At 64.5% G+C, this 18,392-nt stretch overlaps 2 protein-coding genes across 2 annotated transcripts; both read left to right on the top strand.

Moving 5' to 3' along the window:
* Positions 1-742: 742 nt before the first annotated feature.
* PRR29 (proline rich 29) lies at positions 743-5,848 on the top strand. The gene is given in 10 exon segments (XM_032134108.1): positions 743-981; positions 1,394-1,511; positions 3,455-3,570; positions 4,147-4,211; positions 4,213-4,263; positions 4,265-4,303; positions 4,305-4,416; positions 4,418-4,584; positions 4,708-4,778; positions 5,475-5,848. Coding segments are annotated over 10 exon segments (849 nt in total). The 5' UTR covers positions 743-903; the 3' UTR covers positions 5,507-5,848.
* A 2,571-nt stretch (positions 5,849-8,419) lies between these two features.
* LOC116455795 (1-acyl-sn-glycerol-3-phosphate acyltransferase alpha-like) lies at positions 8,420-16,054 on the top strand. Its single transcript, XM_032134082.1, has 6 exons — positions 8,420-9,040; positions 13,253-13,386; positions 14,062-14,237; positions 14,375-14,470; positions 15,143-15,215; positions 15,396-16,054. The coding sequence occupies exons 1-6, from the start codon at positions 8,859-8,861 to the stop codon at positions 15,623-15,625; spliced, it is 891 nt and encodes a 296-aa protein (XP_031989973.1). The 5' UTR covers positions 8,420-8,858; the 3' UTR covers positions 15,626-16,054.
* Positions 16,055-18,392: the final 2,338 nt, after the last annotated feature.

Consider the following 18,392-nt stretch of genomic DNA (forward strand, 5'->3'; position numbering starts at 1 on the left):
GGATCTCATCCCAAATTTTGGGGAGGCTCCAGCAGCAGGCTGAGCCAGGCTCTGCTGCCGGCACATTCCCGGGTTTCCGTGGGGAATGCCGTGGTCGCTCATCCAGGGGGACGCGGCGCAGGAGCTGCGGGACAGCCCCACGGCGCCTGGCACGGACAGCCTGGGCACCCCTGGCACCGAGGCTCAGCGACATCCCGGGGACCAGCCCCAGGGTGGGGGTCCCGGGGTCCCCACTCGTATTCTGGGGGGGTCTCTGGGGGTCCCATCCCCGGCAGTGGGGAGATTTTAGGGGTCCCGTCCCCAGTTCTGGGGAGGCTTTTGGGGGTTCCCAAAAGTGCCGTCCCCGGTATTAGGGGAAGTGTTTGATGATTCCATCCCCAACTTTACGGGGGTCTCTGGGGGTCCTATCCCCAATTTTGGGGAGACTTTTGAGGGTTCCTACCCATATTCTGGGAGGGGGTCTCTGGGGATCCCATCCCCAATTTTGGGGAGATTTTGAGGAGGTTTCTGTGGTTCCCAACCCCAGTTTTTGTTGAGAATTTTGGAGGTCTCTGGAGTCACCAGCCAAATTTTAGGGGAGACTTTGAGGGTCACATCCCCAATTTTGAGGAGACTTCATTAACCCAACGCCCCTCCCATTCCCTAATGAGGCTCAGATCCCATTAACTGCTCCTTCCACCCCCCCACGAGGCACAGGGTCGGGGACACGGCCCAGCCCCGAGGGGACACACGGACACCCCAGTTCGGTATCCCCAGCACCTTTCCCGGGGATTTCCTGCCGGGAAAACCAGCCCGGGGACATTCCTGGCCCGGCCGGGCCTCCCTCCGGGCAGGGTTTGTTTCTCCCAGGAGCCCTGGAGACGATCCCGGCTCCCGCAGCTCCGCTCCCCTCGCACCCGAGCCATGGAGCGGGGAGCAGCCGGGGACCCCCGCGGGCTCTGGGGGGACCCCCCAGCCGGGACCTTCCTCGTCCCACACGGGGTGAGCCCCGGGAGCGCTCCTGCTTCTGGATTTGTGGGATGAGGGTGGGAGATGGGACGGGGCGGGAGGGGAGAGAGGTTGGGCTCGGGGACTTGGGTGCGCACTGGGGCGCCCTGCAGACCCCGAGCGGCCATCCCGGCACAGGGACGTGTCCCCCGAGGTGGGGACTCTCTGGGTCTGGAAGTCACCCAGGATGGGAGGGCGGTGTCCCCGGGTAAACCAGGGGAGAGCGACCATTCCCTTCTCCAGGGCTCGCGTCCTGCTCCCCCCGGGCGCCCTGCTCCTCCTGCCACCACCCCTGTCCCCTCCCTCCTGCCACCACCCCTGTCCCCTCTCTCCCTCCTGCCACCAGCCCTGTCCCCTCTGTCCTCTCCCGCCCCAGGAATTTGCAATCCCGGGTTTTTCCTTCCAGCTCCGCTCCGTGGGATCCCCCGCCGGAGCCGCCCCCGTGTCGAGGCCGCCGGTTCTGATCCTCCAGCAGCTCCCGGGGCCCGGGGCCGCCCCCGCGGGACCCCCGCCCGGCCGGGGAGGTGCGTGGGGCAGGGCGGGGAGAGGGCAGCGCTAAACCCGGCCTGGCTTCAGCCGCTTCTCTTTCCCAGCCTTTTCCAGGGTGAGAGGGGGCTGAGCCACACTCGGAACGTCCATCCCGTCCTTGGATGGAGTTCGGCCCCACGGGATGGGATTTTGGGGGGTTTTACCGAGTCTGGGCTCCAAGATGCTCCCGGGGAACAGTTTGGGGCTGGATTTTTTTTTTTTTTTTTTTTTTTTTAATTTTTCTAATTCACCCGATTTTGTTCTCCAAAACTCCATTTCCCGCGGGCATCCCCAGGGAAAGGCGGGGTGCCACGGGCTCCTTGGGACTGCGAGGGGGGATTGGAACCCTGGGCTGTGTCCAGAGGGGCTTCACCCAACTTTGTGCCCCCCCAGGCTGCAGCAATCTGGGCTGAGGGGCGACAGCAGGGACAGGGGTTTGGGTCACTGGGGACAGCAGGGACAGGGGCTGTGGTCACCAGGGACAGGGGCTGTGGTCACCAGGGACAGCAGGGACAGCAGAGACAGGGTCTGGGGTCACCAGGGACAGCAGGGACAGGGTCTGGGGTCACCGGGGACAGCAGGGACAGGGTCTGGGGTCACCAGGGACACACCATGGGCAAAGTGACCTCGTGCTGTGGGGAGGGGGAAGGTGGAGCTGCCCTTAAAAATCCGGGGAGGAAAAATGATGCTGAAAATCAGCGTGGAAAGGAAAGAGAGCCCCAGCCTGGCCCCTGTGGGACGGGTGGGATCCACTCAGAGCTTCCAGCGCTCCGTGTCCCAGCCCGGTTCAATTCCTGGCTGCTGGGATGCTCCTGGATCCGGCTCAGCAGAGTCCCAGGATGTGCTGGGATGCTCCTGCTTGAGGGTCAGCCACCTCCTGGTGTCCTGGGGGCCCAGCCTTGCAGCTCTGGAGCCTCTGGGGATCCGGCACATGGGGTATGGGAAGGTCCAAACCCTTCTTTAGCCCAGCTCCAGGTCATGGAACCAGGGAATCCCAGAATGGTTTGGGTGGGAAGGGACCTCAAAGCCCCTCCAGTGCCAGCCCTGCCCTGGCAGGGACACCTCCCACTGTCCTGGGTGCTCCAGGTGTCATCCAGCCTGGCCTGGGACACTGCCAGGGATCCAGGGGCAGCCCCAGCTGCCCTGGGTGGATGAAGCCAACAGGATCTCAGGGGAATCCAACAGGTTTATGGGAATTTTCCAGGGGGATTTCACACCTGCAGAAAATGGGGATGCTTTTTGGGGATGCAGCGCCAGATTTGGTGTTTCCTCTGTGGGGATTGGCCTCAGCAGCCACCCCCAGTGTGGCCACCCAGCCGAGGGGACAGGGACACTGCCCTGGGCCAGCTCCTCCTGTGGAGCCAGGCAGGAGTGGAGGAGGCTCTGAGCATCCCAACCCTGCTCCTCCCCTGGATCCAGCTCCCAGGAGTGGGGATTGGGATCCAGGGATCACCCCCAGTGGTCCAGCCCCAGCTCCTGCCCCTTCGGGGGGCTCTGAGCCCCTGTACACAGAGCAGAGCTGACCCTGGCACGCTCAGTGCCACCCAAGGTCACTGCCTCTGCCAGCTGGTGCCAGGGCAGGCGCTTCCCAAGCCCCTGAGCACTTCCAGGGCTGGAAAAATTCTCCCCGGAATGGGTGGAAAGTCTGGTGCCTCCAGCCCCAGTAACCACCCCGTGTGAGCCAGCCCAGATGTTCAGTCACATTTGCAGGGAAGAAAAGGCTCAATTTTGGCAAATTTCGAGCTTTATCCAAGCCAAATAATTTTTAAACATCACCCGGGGCTTCCAGATGGGCGTGGGGGAAGTCTGGCTTTGCTCCCACTGCTTGGGAACAGGGAGGAGCCCCGGGGCCGCCCCATCCCAGGCACTCAGCCCGGGCTGTGCCCTCCTGCCCTCCACCTGCTCCCTCTCTGATGCAGACTCTCCAATTCTCCGGCAGATCTGATGGAGTTGATGCTGATTCAGAGCTCCCAAATGCACCAGCTGCTGATGCACGGCCTGGCCGTGGCAGCTCTGACATCCCCCGGCGTGGGGCCAGCCCCAGCCCCTGCCCAGGTGAGCCTCAGGGGGGCTGGGTGGGCAGAGGGACCAAAGAGGGGGCAGAGGGACCAAAGAGGGGGCAGAGGGACCCAAAGAGGGGGCAAAGGGACCCAAAGAGGGGGCAGAGGGACCCAAAGAGGGGGCAAAGGGACCCAAAGAGGGGGCAAAGGGACCAAAGAGGGGGCAGAAGGACCAAAAGAGGGGGCAAAGGGACCCAAAGAGGGGGCAAAGGGACCAAAGAGGGGGCAGAGGGACCCAAAGAGGGGGCAAAGGGACCCAAAGAGGGGGCAAAGGGACCAAAGAGGGGGCAGAGGGACCTTCCCAAGGCTGTCCAGGAGAGCGGGATCCCCACATCCCGCTTTGGGACCCTCTGGGTGCAGCACCTGGGGGGTCCCAGCCCAGCTCAGTGCAGCCCTTTGGGGTTTGGGGCTCTCGGCCGTGGTTGGAGCCCCAGCTGGGACAGCTCAGACCCCGTCCAGGCCCTTGGGCCGAGGTTCAGCCCAGCTGGGAAGGGCCGGGGCCCTCTGGAAGCACAGCCCCTCAGGCAGGGGCTGGCATTTAACCATGCAACTCATCTCCTGGGGGGAGCAGCGCTGCTCCCGGGGCAGGGCCGAGCTCGCTGCCAGCTGGCACCGCCTGGCACTGCCCCCTGCCCCGCAGTGCCACCAGCGCAGGGCCGGCTCAGACGGCTCCCGGGCGCACCAAACAGGCTCTTCCCGCGGCGGTTCGGTCCCACCTGCGGGGCCGCCACCCCCCTGCCCCCGGGGCTTTGTGTGGCACCGAGCCCAGCCAGGGGAGCAGCCGGGGGTGACCCCTGGGCAGCGGCGCTCCGGGAGCCCCGGGGCCGGCCCAGCCCTGCCCTTGTCCCTCCTGCCCTTGCCCCTCCCCGCAGGCGCCTGCGGGGCCCTCGCAGGGCGGGGAGGAGGAGGCCGTGGTGTTCCACCATCACTACATCCCCTACCCCGGTCCTGCTCCCGGCCCGGCTCCGGTGCCCGTGCGGTTCCTGCGCTCCTCACCTGGGGACGAGCGGTGAGTGACGGGGGCTCGGTGCCACCTGCCACACGCTGGCCTCGGCGTGGCAGCGCTGCCAGCCGCAGCGGGGACACAGGGACACCGTCACCGCATCGCTCACCTGTCCTTGCTCCACTCCAGCAGAGCTGTGCCCCCCCCGCCGCCCCCCAGCGCCACCGGGACAGTGGGACCCGGCGTCCCCCCAGCAGCGGGTAAGGTCACCATGGGGGCCATCGTCCCCATAGCCCCATAGACAGGAACAGCTTTCCCTCCAGCTTCCATCTCCCCATGCTGAGCTTCCCTTCTCCCTGTCTCCATCCCATCCCACCCCATGGATCCCATTCCATGGATCCCATCCCACCCCATGGATCCCATCCCATGGATCCCATGGATCCCATCCCATCCCATCCCATCCCACCCCACGGATCCCACCTCATGGATCCCATCCCACCCCATGGATCCCATCCCATCCCATCCCACCCCATGGATCCCATCCCATGGATCCCATCCCATTCCATCCCATCCCACCCCATCCCATGGATCCCATCCCATCCCATGGATCCCATCCCATCCCATCCCATGGATCCCACCCCATGGATCCCATCCCATCCCCATCCCATCCCCACCCCATGGATCCCACCCCATGGATCCCATCCCATCCCATCCCACCCCATCCCATGGATCCCATCCCATCCCATGGATCCCATCCCATCCCATCCCATCCCATCCCATCCCACCCCATCCCATGGATCCCATCCCATCCCACCCCATGGATCCCACCCCATGGATCCCATCCCATCCCCATCCCATCCCCATCCCATGGATCCCACCCCATGGATCCCATCCCATCCCACCCCACGGATCCCATCCCATGGCTGGAACCCCCGGCACGCCCCCTTGTCCCACAGAGTTCTACAGCGCGGAGGAGCGGAGGCCGTGAGCTCGGCACCCCCGATCCCAAAGATCCCGGATGGACGCTCCACGACTCCCATCTTTTGGGGTGGTTTCCCCCCGTGAGCCCCCCAGGGCAGGGGTGTCCCAGCCCTGTCACCAACCCCGGTGCCCCCCCGCTCCCAGCTGGGCACTGCCGAGCCGCGGGGCCGGGCTGGCACGGGCTGTGCTGTGTGCCCGGGGGCGGGCACAGGGGGATGTCCCCAGTGCAGGTGGTGCCAGCCCCTCCAGCCCCCAGTGCAGCATCGCCTGCGATTAACTGGCTTTGTTAAGAGAGCACCCTGCTGTCGCTAATTAAGCGCCTGTAATTACACGGGCTGGTGGCTCCGTGCCTGAGGGCAGCGGCTCCCTCGGGGCTGGGGGGGGGGGCGGTCTGTGAGTGCTTGGGGGCTGCCGGGGTGATGAGAGGGGTCCTGGGGGGTTTGTCAGAACTTGAGGGGTGCTGGGGGGAGTCGGGGGGATGCTGGGGGGGTCTGTCAGTGCCTGGGAGTTGCTGAGGGGGTGTTGGGGGGGTCTGTCAGTGCCTGGGGGGTGCTGGGGGGGGGTCAGGAGGGGTCTGGGAGGGATCTGTCAGTGCCTGGGGGTGCTGGGGGGGGGTGTTGGGGGGCTGTCAGTGCCTGAGGGGTGCCGGGGGGTCAGGAGGGGTCTGGGGAGGATCTGTCAGTGCCTGGGGGTTGCTGAGGGGGTGTTGGGGGGTCTGTCAGTGCCTGGGGGTGCTGAGAGGGTGTTGGGGGGGATCTGTCAGTGCCTGGGGGTGCTGGGGGGGTGTTGGGGGGTCTGTCAGTGCCTGGGGGGTGCCGGGGGGTCAGGAGGGGTCTGGGAGGGATCTGTCAGTGCCTGGGGGTGCTGGGGGGGGGTGTTGGGGGGCTGTCAGTGCCTGAGGGGTGCCGGGGGGTCAGGAGGGGTCTGGGAGGGATCTGTCAGTGCCTGGGGGTGCTGGGGGGTCAGGAGGGGTCTGGGGAGGATCTGTCAGTGCCTGGGGGTTGCTGAGGGGGTGTTGGGGGGTCTGTCAGTGCCTGGGGGTGCTGAGAGGGTGTTGGGGGGGATCTGTCAGTGCCTGGGGGTGCTGGGGGGGTGTTGGGGGGTCTGTCAGTGCCTGGGGGGTGCTGGGGGGTCAGGAGGGGTCTGGGGAGGATCTGTCAGTGCCTGGGGGTGCTGGGGGGGTGTTGGGGGGGTCTATCAGTGCCTGGGGTGCTGGGGCTGGTGCTGGAAGCTCCAGGGTGGGATCTCCTGGCTGAGCACAGCGAGAGCAGGATCTCGGTGGGGCCGTGGTTGGGAGAGCGGCCCGAAAGAGGAAATCGCGGAGATTCCCGGGATCCAGCGACCCCTCTGCTCCACAGGCAGCAGGAGGAGGAGGGCAGTGGAGGCTTTGGGGTGCCGGGAGCTGTCCCCTGCCTGTGCCACCTCCCCAGCCCCACGGAGGGTCACCAGCCCTGCTCTGCTCTGCCCTAGGGGGTTCCAGGCTTTTCCCTGGAGCAGAGTTCCTGGCAGGAGAGCTCAGCCCGGTGGTCTGGAGCTCAGAGGATGCAGAAGGGCACCTCAAACCCCTCCTTGGGCTGCCCTGCCCCTCCTGTGCCCCTGGAAGGCAGGATTTAGCCTCCCTATGCTCTGAACGGGCAGATCTCCCCCAGCCTGGCTCCTGGAGCAGCTCCCAGGTGTGGAGCAGCAGAGGCACAGTGCATTCCCTGAGGAAGGTCCAACTCCTCCAGCTGGGAGGGACTGGAGGAGCCATCCAAGGGCAAAGCTGGGTTTGTTGGGAGGGATGGGAGGCCAGGCTGGTGCCCAAAGGTGCCCACACGGACACAGAATGGGAAGGAGGAGGTGAGGAGTCACCTGGGATGGGCTGGACAGGAAGGGTGGGCTCGAGATGTGACCCAATCTTGGCTTTAATATGAGAATAATGAGAGGAATGGGAGGGTGAAGCAATCGATGGGCATTGCAACACCCCTGCTGGACGTAACCCTGGGGTTACTGGTCAAACTGGGGCACCCTCCAGCATGGCCAGAGCCTGGGGACATCTCTGTCACCTGCAGGGGCCGGGGAAGGCGTGGGTGGGAAGAGCAGCCGGGCACAGCGGGGCCAGCGATGGCTGGGCTGAGGGCAGGTCCTGCTGGGGGGGTGGGGGGCAGGAGGGCTGGGATGTCCCAGGGGATGTGACACCTCCCCAGGAGCGGCCGGGGGGACTGGAGACCCTCGGAGCCCCCGCTGGGGCTGTTTTGGGGAGGCACGAGGGGATCTCACTGCTCCCAGCTCCTGACTGGGGTCAGGACTGACCTGATGGCTCCGAGCAGCAGCACAGGGATGTCCCTCCTTCCCCAGCCCTGGCAGTGTCCCAGGCCAGGCTGGACACTGGGGCTGGGAGCAGCCTGGGACAGTGGAAGGTGTCCCTGCCAGGGCAGGGGTGGCACTGGAGGGGCTCTGAGGTCCTTCCCACCCAAACCATCCTGGAATTCTGTGATTCCCTGATTTGGGCCATGGACCAGCGGGGCTGGGAGAGGCTGCTGGGGGCTGGCACCAGCCCGGTGTCCCTGCTGGGACGAGAACTTGGTGTCCAAAAGCAAGGCCGGAGATTTCAGGGGGCCGGCCTGGATCCTGTGTGTGCAGTGCGAGGCACCGGAGCAGGAGGAGAGGTTAATTACAGCCTGTGCTAATTGCACTGCGAAAACACCTCCTGCACACAGCCCCTGGCTGCCAACTGGGCCAAGGGCTAGCAGCGGGGGCTGGCACAGCTCGGCCCCCAGGCGCTGTGGGGACCTTGGGGACAGACGCTGGGCCCTGGGAGGGGAGGGCAGAGGGGCTCCTGCTTCCCAGACTGAGCGGGGCTGGGAGCACTGGTGCTGCTCTCCCGCTGCCACTCCGGGTGGGAGATGCCTGCCAAGAATGCGGTGCTGTGCAGGGGGAGGTTTGGGCGGCTGTGGCCAGCCTGGCTGGGGTGATGGCCACGGAGCAGGAGCAGCTCCTGCTGGCCCCAGCAGCTGGCACTCCCTTTCCCAGGGCTGGCATCCCCGTGGCCAGGAGAGGTTCCCAGGACAGGGGCACTTGTGAGCAGCAGATCTGATCTCGTCAATCTGGAGTCACTGCCATGGCTCCCAACAGCCCGGCGGTGGCACCTCGGGTGACTCAGGGTCCCGGTGTGACTCAGGGCCACTCTCCGCCCTTGGGGGGGTGTCCTGCTTCCACCTGAGCCGCTCCATCCCCGGGATGAGATCCACGCTGAGCCTTCCCCTGGGCCAGCCCCAGCCGCCCACGCAGGATGCTCCTGATTCACCTGCCACGCTCCTGGCAGCCGCGGCCACTCGCCCGATCCCCTCCCGGGCCGTGGCTGAGCTCCGGGCGGCACCATGGACGTGCTGCTGCTCCACGGGCTGCTGCTCCTGCCCCTGGCAGCGCTGCTGCTCTACAGGTGCAGCCCCCCCTTCCAGTACCTCCTCAAGGTGGCCTTTTTCAACTGCTGGATCGTGGCCACGGCCACCCTGCTGTCCCCCTTCGCCGCCTTCCGGGGCCGCTCCGTGGAGAACATGAAGTGAGTGTGGGCTGGGGATGGGGGAGCTGGCTGGGGCTTGGCTCAGCTGGAGGAAATCGCGTGGTTTGTGGCCACGGGCTCTGTCCTGCCCTGGATGTGTGACCCACAGCTGGGTCACAGCTGGTGGCACCGCCCCGGGGCCACGGCGAGGGCTGTGGTCACGTCCTGTGGCAGCGAAGGTGCACCCTGTGGTGTGAGAGGTGCTGGCGGTGCCCAGGGAGGGTCAGGCCACGATGGAGTTGGGATTTGTGGTCCCTGAGGGGTGAGATGACATAAAAGGGATCGTTCCTGGCCATGGCAATGTTGGGGTCATCACTGGGGTGGGTGACAGGGGAGTTTGGAGGTGCCATCAGGGCAGGGGGCAAACACACGCCCAGTGCTGTGAGCCTGGCACTGGTTTTCCCATGGGAGACCCGGGAACAGCACTTTGGCAGAGGGATTGAGAGTGGAGAGGCCCTGGCACGTTATTCCATGGCTGCCCCTGGATCCCTGGCAGTGTCCCAGGCCAGGCTGGACGGGGCTGGGAGCAGCCTGGGACAGTGGGAGGTGTCCCTGCCTGGGCAGGGGTGGCACTGGAGGGGCTTTAAAGCCCCTCCCAACCCAAACTATTCCATGGTTTTATGATTTTGGGATGCCTTGGTGCCATCAGCTGTCCCGATCCCACCCATGTCCCCGTCACACCCATGGCCCCATCACACCCATGTCCCTGTCACAGCCATGTCCCCATCACAGCCATGTCCTGATCACAGCCATGTCCCGACTCGTGCTCGCTCCCGGGGGCGGAAGCAGGGAGATAACATCACTGAGATGAAATCGCTGTGCAACACCGGAGGAAGGTCTGGGTGCTCTCAGGGTGTCGCAATCCCGTTGCTGGATTCCTGGCGGGATGAGCCAGGAGGATGGGTGAGGGATGCAATTATGGCACAGGGAAAATATCCCAGCTCGGGGAATTTACTGAGGGTTTGTGCGGATGGATCCCGGTGGATCCCGGCCCTCGGCAGGAGCGTGGTCAGAGGTGCGGTGTTATCAGAGGAGGTTCGGTGTTATCAGTCGGAGGTTCGGTGTTATCAGCAGAGGTTCGGTGCTATCAGAGGAGGTTCGGTGTTATCAGAGGAGGTTCGGTGTTATCAGTTGGAGGTTCGGTGTTATCAGTTGGAGGTTCGGTGTTATCAGTTGGAGGTTCGGTGCTATCAGCAGAGGTTCGGTGTTATCAGTTGGAGGTTCGGTGTTATCAGCAGAGGTTCGGTGTTATCAGTTGAGGTTCGGTGCCATCAGCGGAGGTTCGGTGCTATCAGAGGAGGTTCGGTGTTATCAGCAGAGGTTCGGTGCTATCAGAGGAGGTTCGGTGCCATCAGCAGAGGTTCGGTGTTATCAGAGGAGGTTCGGTGCTATCAGCAGAGGTTCGGTGTTATCAGAGGAGGTTCGGTGCTATCAGCAGAGGTTCGGTGCCATCAGCGGAGGTTCGGTGTTATCAGAGGAGGTTCGGTGCTATCAGAGGAGGTTCGGTGCCATCAGCGGAGGTTCGGTGCCATCAGCGGAGGTTCGGTGTTATCAGAGGAGGTTCGGTGCTATCAGCGGAGGTTCGGTGCTATCAGAGGAGGTTCGGTGCCATCAGCAGAGGTTCGGTGTTATCAGAGGAGGTTCGGTGTTATCAGAGGAGGTTCGGTGCTATCAGCAGAGGTTCGGTGTTATCAGAGGAGGTTCGGTGCTATCAGAGGAGGTTCGGTGTTATCAGCGGAGGTTCGGTGCTATCAGTCAGAGGTTCGGTGTTATCAGTCGGAGGTTCGGTGCCATCAGCGGAGGTTCGGTGCTATCAGCAGAGGTTCGGTGCTATCAGCAGAGGTTCGGTGCTATCAGTCGGAGGTTCGGTGCTATCAGTCGGAGGTTCGGTGCTATCAGTCGGAGGTTCGGTGCTATCAGCAGAGGTTCGGTGCTATCAGCGGAGGTTCGGTGCTATCAGCAGAGGTTCGGTGTTATCAGTCGGAGGTTCGGTGCCATCAGCAGAGGTTCGGTGTTATCAGCAGAGGTTCGGTGTTATCAGAGGAGGTTCGGTGCCATCAGCAGAGGTTCGGTGCCATCAGAGGAGGTTCGGTGCCATCAGCGGAGGTTCGGTGCTATCAGCAGAGGTTCGGTGCTATCAGAGGAGGTTCGGTGCCATCAGCAGAGGTTCGGTGCTATCAGCAGAGGTTCGGTGCCATCAGTCGGAGGTTCAGTGCTATCAGTCGGAGGTTCGGTGCTATCAGTCGGAGGTTCGGTGCTATCAGAGGAGGTTCGGTGTTATCAGCAGCGGTTCCGTGCTATCAGCAGAGGTTCCGTGCTATCAGCGGAGGTTCGGCGCAGCCTCTCCCGGGCCGTTCCCGCAGGAATGCTGCGCGCTCTCAGCACCCAGGGCAGCTCCAACGCTTCCGGCTCAGTAGAAATCCCCGAGGGAGGCAGAGGTGACTCCCCTGCCTTATCAGCGCTGCCTTGTCTTGTCCCACCGACACCTCGGGGCCCGGCGCAGCACGCCCAGCTCCCTCTCCTCCTAATCCCAAAGCCTGCGGCTTGCAGCGCCTCCCTGTCATTAGTCCTGGCTTTGGGGCACCGCTTCTCCTCGGATCCCCAGGGATCCCCGAGCCCGCGGCTCCCGAGGGATGGGCGATACCACGGACCCGGCGCCTCCTTCTCCCTTCTCACCCCGCCTGGCGCTGAGCCCTTCCCTGTCCCCTGCCCTGTCCCCAGATGTGGGGACCCTGGCACAGACCCTCTGTGGGTGCCCCATTCCAACCCCGGCGCGTCCCGGGATTTTGTCTCCGGAATCCCTGGTGCTCCCTGCTCCCTCCGTTCCTCTCATTATTCCCACACTGAGCGAGCGTCACCTGTCGCTGCCATCCCGATATTCCCCTTCCTGTCCAGCCCTGCCGGGGTGTGACACCCCTTTTCCGCCCACATCCAGCTCTTCCCGGCACTTCCCGCAGGTCCCCTGGAGCGGTTTGTGATTCCCCCAAGGAATGTAGCCGGGCTGGTTTTCCCTTCCCCGCTCCTTCCCTTCTCCCCGCAGCACCAAGCTCTGCAGGGGCAGTCCCTGGAGCCACCCGCATCCCTGGGGATCTGCCTGTCCCTCTGTCACCCCTCCCCAGTGCTCATCCATCCCAGCGCAGCTCCCGTGCGCTGGGATCCGCCTCTGGCTTTGGGACTCTGGGATCTGATTTCCGTCCCACACACGGATCCAGATGAGCACCTGGGGAGGCTCCTCTGGGCAGAGGCAGTTTGTCCTCGCAGGGATGTGAAGATCCCATCCCCACCCCCATCCCCACCCCCACCCCATCCCCACCCTCATCCCCACCCCCATGCCCACCCCCACCCCATCCCCATCCCATCCCATCCCATCCCATCCCATCCCCATCCCATCCCCATCCCCATCCCCATCCCATCCCCACCCCCATCCCCACCCCCATCCCATCCCCATCCCATCCCCATCCCCATCCCCATCCCCATCCCCATCCCCATCCCCATCCCCATCCCCACCCCCATCCCATCCCCACCCTCATCCCCACCCCCATGCCCACCCCCACCCCATCCCCATCCCATCCCATCCCATCCCACCCCCATCCCATCCCCATCCCCATCCCCATCCCCATCCCCATCCCCATCCCCACCCCCATCCCCATCCCCATCCCCATCCCCATCCCCATCCCCATCCCATCCTATCCCATCCCATCCCATCCCCATCCCCATCCCCATCCCCATCCCCATCCCCATCCCCACCCCCATCCCATCCCCATCCCCATCCCCATCCCCATCCCCATCCCCATCCCCATCCCATCCCATCCCATCCCCATCCCCATCCCCATCCCCATCCCCATCCCCATCCCCATCCCCATCCCCATCCCCATCCCATCCCATCCCATCCCATCCCATCCCATCCCCATCCCCATCCCCATCCCATCCCACCCCTTTTCTTTTTGCTTTCCCATCATCCCTGGACATCAAAATCCTGTTTTTTCCCTCCCACCACCTCGTGCTGGTCACTCTCCGTCCCCAGCAGCTCCCTGTGCTCTGAGCCAGGAGCCGGGCTCGGCTCAGGTGGGAGCAGCTGCCAATGTGTGAGAAATCCGAGCCTCCCTGAGCCCGAGCCCGGCTCCAGCCTGGCCCAGCCCGCTCCCCCAGGCCGCTGCAGATCTGCTCCCCACACGTGTCCCTCCGCCTTATCTCGTCCCTTATCTCTGGCAGGATCCTGCGCGCCGCGCTCCTGCCCCTCAAGCGCTTCTACGGCATCAGGATGCGGGTGAGCGGCTCCGAGCGGCTCCGGCTGCCCGGGCCCTTCGTGATCGTCTGCAACCACCAGGCTTCCCTCGACCTCATGGGTGCGTGCGGGGCAGGGCAGGGGCGGCCCCTTGGCACCTCGGGGGGCTCCAGGGGTGCGCCAGGATCGCTTTGGGGAGTCAGCACCGGGATATGAGTGAGGATGTGTGGTGGGAGTGGACCAGGAGAGCTTTTGGGACGGGGCTGTGCCGCAGGGAGAGGACTGGGACAACGGGAGGGGATGCCACGGGTGGTTCTTGGCATGGGGACAGCCTAAAGTCCTCTGAATCAAGACTAAAAACACCCAACCTGGTCCTATATTAGGGTGTGAGTGATTAATTAATCTGTGCACTGATGTCATTTGGCCTCTCCAGAGAGTTCCTCCCTGCAGTCATCACCTCTCGGGTCTGGCTGAGCTGCAAAACTTATTCCTGGTGCTCAGCTGGTTTGTCCAGCCTGGGGATTCAGCTTCCAAGCAGTCAATAATTTTCTGAGCTGATTTTTCTGCTTCAAAATGTATTCTTAGTATCCAGCTGGTTTGTCCAACCCGGGAAGTTTAATTCCAAGCACTAAATAATTTTCCAAGCTGATTTTTCTGTTGCAAAACTTATTCCTGATATCCAGCTGCTTTGACCAGCTGAGGACTTCCACCTCCCAGCAGTTTTCCAAGGTGATTTTTCTGCTGGCAGTCCCACGGGGTTGGGAAGATGTTGTTAATGGACGTCATCCATCCCCAGGAATGGTGGAGATCATTCCTGAGCGCTGTGTGCCCATCGCCAAGCGGGAGCTGCTCTACCTGGGCACCGTGGGCTGGGCCTGTTGGCTCAGTGGCATCATCTTCATCGACCGCCACCGCAGGGACGCGGCCATCGAGGTCATCTCCCACACTGCCAGCACCATGCAGCGGGAGAACGTGAGGAAAACTGGGCTTGGGGTGGGGGAACATGAGGAAAACTGGGCTTGGGGTGGGGAAACACCCGCGGGGTGAGGGGATGGGGGCAGGACGGAGCTGGCTGAGGCCCGGGGTCACCTCCGTCCCTGTCCCTGCAGCTCCGAGTGTGGGTTTTCCCGGAGGGCACCAGGAACCCGGGCAGATCCATGCTGCCCTTCAAGCGGGGCGCTTTCCACCTGGCTGTGCAGGCCCAGGTAAGAGCGTCCTTGTGCTCAGTCAAAGGTTGCTCTCGATGGCCTTGGAGGCCTTTTCCAAAATGATTCCTCCCCTTCGGCTCAGCCTGGATGGAGTGGGGTGGGGTGAACCCTGGGGCTGAGGGAGGGGGGTTTGGTGCCCAGGGATTGGGGGGGGGGGGGGGGTTGGTGCCCAGGGATGGGGGGGGGTTTGGTGCCCAGGGATGGGGGGGTTTGGTGCCCAGGGATTGGGGGGGGGGGGGGGTTGGTGCCCAGGGATGGGGGGGGGTTGGCCCTCGGGGTTGGGGGGGTTTGGTGCCCAGGGATGGGGGGGGGGTTTGGTGCCCAGGGATGGGGGGGTTTGGTGCCCAGGGATGGGGGGGTTTGGCCCTCAGGGATGAGGGGGTTTGACCCTCAGGGATGAGGGGGTTTGGCTCTCAGGGATGGGGGGGTTTGGTGCCCAGGGATGGGGGGGGGTTTGGTGCCCAGGGATGGGGGGGGGGGGGTTTGGTGCCCAGGGATGGGGGGAGATTGGCCCTCAGGGATGAGGGGGTTTGGCCCTCAGGGATGGGGTTTTGGTGCCCAGGGTTGGACATGGTGCTGTGCAGGACCAGGGAGGGGCAGGCAGGAGCTGGGGTCCCACCTGGGCAGGGCTCTGCTTGGGGGATGCCCCTGACCCCCCGTGTCCTGCAGGTCCCTATTGTCCCCATCGTGATCTCCCCGTACTGGAACTTCTTCAGCCCCAAGGAGAAGAGGTTCACCTCCGGTAAGGGCCGGGCAGGAGTTCCCGTGGCCGAGGGCAGGGCTGGAGGGGGGTCAGGCCCTGCGGGGTGTCTGTGGGACACTGAGGTGTGGGGAGGCAGCGGGGGGTGGAGATGCTCGGGGGAATACCCAGGTCCTGCCAGGACCGTCTAACAGCATCCCTGGCTTCTCCCTCCTCTCCCAGGGACCTGCACCATCCGAATCCTCCCCAGCGTGGACACGCGGGGCCTGAGCCCAAAGGATGTCCCCGAACTGACCGAGAGTGTCCGCCAGGCCATGGCTGAGGCCCTGGCCGAGATGTCCACGAGTGACCACAGGGACCAGGACAAGGAGCAGCCTCTGCTGGGGCCGGGGGCTGGCGGGGACAGGGGCAGCCCCCGGGGCCAGGGGGACACAGCCGGGAGCAGCAATTAGGCAGAGGGAGCGAGTCCCTCGGGGACAGCAGGGAGGTGTCCCTTGTCCCCTGAGGAGGTGTCCTGCAGCCCTGCCACCGCCCCGGCAGGACGGGGCTCTAAGGGAGCACAGCAGGGCGGGGACGGGACCAGGCAGCACCCCCAGAACAGAGCAAGGTGCCCCTCAAACCCCTCGCTGTGACAGTGTGTCCCCTGGCTGTCCCTCTGCCAGACCTGGGGCCGGGGCTGTCCCCTGGGATGGCCCCTGCCTGCTCGCTGGGCGGGGCAGGGATGCTCCAGGCAGGGCTGGGGGTCCCAGCCCCATTTTCCACCCCTGATTGTTGGGTTCCCCCATGGATTCTCCTTCCAGAGGCTCCTACAGGCTGGAAATGCTGTTTGGGGCCAGCCAGCGCTGGGGAGGGGCCCGGAGTGTGTGGCCTGGGGGGGGACACGAGGACCAGGGGGTGTTGCCGGGTGAGGAGAGCGTCCCCGGTGCTGAGCTGTGAGCCAGGGCTGGCAGATTAAAGAGTCTGGAGCTGGCACCGTGTCCTGGCTGTGCTGAGGGGGCTGAGGGGGGGGATCCATCACCTCAGGGAGGCTTCATCCCTGCACAGGGAGCCACATGGAGCATCCCTGCACACGGAGCGTCCCTGCACGGGGAGCCACATGGAGCATCCCTGCACGGGGAGCGTCCCTGCACACGGAGCGTCCCTGCACACGGAGCGTCCCTGCACACGGAGCATCCCTGCACGGGGAGCGTCCCTGCACACGGAGCATCCCCGCACACGGAGCGTCCCTGCACACGGAGCATCCCTGCACACGGAGCGTCCCTGCACACGGAGCGTCCCTGCACACGGAGCATCCCTGCACACGGAGCATCCCTGCACGGGGAGCGTCCCTGCACACGGAGCATCCCTGCACGGGGAGCATCCCTGCACGAGGAGCATCCCTGCAGGCTCCTCCACAGCTCCTCCAGGGATGGTGTGAGGAGCACGTGGCAGGGTGAGGGTTGCACAGGTCTGGCTGTGCCCCCGAGGCAGAGCTCTCCCTGCCTCAGTACCTGCACAGGAACAGCGTCTGTTAAAGCCCCAAAATCCCAGCAATGCCTGGACTGTGCCCACCTGGACACAGTCCCACCTCCATAGCCTCTCGACCACGACCCGTCTGCCAGCTGGATGGTTCCCCGCAGCCAGGCAGGGATTTGGGATCCCCTGGCTCCTTCCCAGCTGAGCAGCTCCTGTGCCAGCAGCCCAGGGAGGCAGCGGGCCAGGGACGGGGCAGGGACGGGGCAGGGACGGGGCAGGGACGGGGCAGGGCGAGGCTGTGCCCTTGCTGGAGCAGGGTGGGCAAGGCTTCCCCTCCAGCCCGGGATGAAATGTGCGAGGCACGGGCACAGAGCTCCGGTTTGGGATCGTTCCTGCTCTCAGGAGCCGCTGGATTACGGAGGAAATCCTTCAAATCAGTTGCAATCATCTGACACCAAGCAGCAAAGAGGAACAGCCCACGGGATCGGGAGCTGTCACATGGACATGGCCAAGGGCACAGGAAGGTCCCGTGTCCCAGAAAACCCCTTTAATCCTTTCCTGCTTCCCAGGATTCCCAACATGCGGCATCGTCTGGCAGCTCTGAGCAGCCTGGGGGTCCCACCACACCCCCACCACCTCGGGGGTGGTTTGGCTGCCCAAAGTTTGGGTTTGGGGGGTTAAGGATCAATGGATTCATGGAGCGGTTTGGGTGGGAAGGACCTTAAAGCCCACCCAGTTCTGCCATGGGCAGGGACACCTCCCACTGTCCCAGGCTGCTCCCAGCCCCAATGTCCAGCCTGGCCTGGGACACTGCCAGGGATCCAGGGGCAGCCCCAGCTGCTCTGGGCAAAACCTGGTCCTGCCTTGGGGACCGGGGCCCAGCCAGAGCCCTCGCTGGGTTTTCCACTGTCGGTGGGAGTGAAAGCTTGAAGAGAAGGAAAAACCTCGGAGCAGGGGCTCTGGGAACAACTTGCTTTTCCTGCTCCTCCACGGCCTGCCCTGCCCGGCTGCTTTGGGCCCCAGCCCTGGCACAGCTGCCCGGGGCAGGGCTGGGGCCCATCCTGCAAGGGATTTTACAAGTGGCACTTGGGGACAGGGGTCAGTGGTGGCCTTGGCAGTGCTGGGGGAGCCGTGAGCTCCTCGTCCCATCCAACCATCCCAGGATGTCTGGCAGGGCACTGACCCCAGGGACTCGGGCCCCCTGCTGCGGCCTCATGTCCTTGGGGGTGGCAGCTCCAGCCTCCTCTGGCCACCCACAGCCTGTGGGGCTGTTCCAAAGGGCAGGGAGGTGGGCACGGGGCCGTGTCCAGCAAAGCCTGAGCTGGGCAGGTGTGGGGACAGCGCTGTGGTCACCTGAGATCCCACAGGAAAGGCCAGGCCCATCCATGGCTTCCTGTGAGGCCCTGGCACAGGGTGCCCAGAGCAGCTGGGGCTGCCCCTGGATCCCTGGCAGTGCCCAGGCCAGGCTGGACATTGGGGCTGGGAGCAGCCTGGGACAGTGGGAGGTGTCCCTGCCAGGGCAGGGGGTGGAAGTGGATGAGCTTTAAGGTCCCTCCCAACCCAAACCATTCCAGGGTTCCACGGATCCAGCACCCTCCAAGGGAAGGGAACTGCAAGGCCCTGGAGCAGGGGATGTGCTCAGGACACCGTGGGGCTGTCGTGGAGCTCCTCAACTGTCCCAAATTCCCACCAGGACAGAGGGAAGCAGCTCGGCCCTGCCCTGGCAGGTGTCCAGCTGCCACGTGTGGAATGGGAGCAGAGGGA

Source organism: Corvus moneduloides, chromosome 26 (assembly GCF_009650955.1).
Source record: "Corvus moneduloides isolate bCorMon1 chromosome 26, bCorMon1.pri, whole genome shotgun sequence".
Taxonomy (NCBI): Eukaryota; Metazoa; Chordata; class Aves; order Passeriformes; family Corvidae; genus Corvus; species Corvus moneduloides.

Bases quoted from the DNA above. Each gene is read 5' to 3' on its own strand.
- LOC116455795 (XM_032134082.1), top strand. From the start codon at position 8,859: ATGGACGTGCTGCTGCTCCACGGGCTGCTGCTCCTGCCCCTGGCAGCG. The intron at 9,041-13,252 runs GTGAGTGTGGGC...TATCTCTGGCAG, and splicing joins CGCTCCGTGGAGAACATGAA to GATCCTGCGCGCCGCGCTCC. The intron at 14,238-14,374 runs GTGAGGAAAACT...CTGTCCCTGCAG, and splicing joins GCACCATGCAGCGGGAGAAC to CTCCGAGTGTGGGTTTTCCC.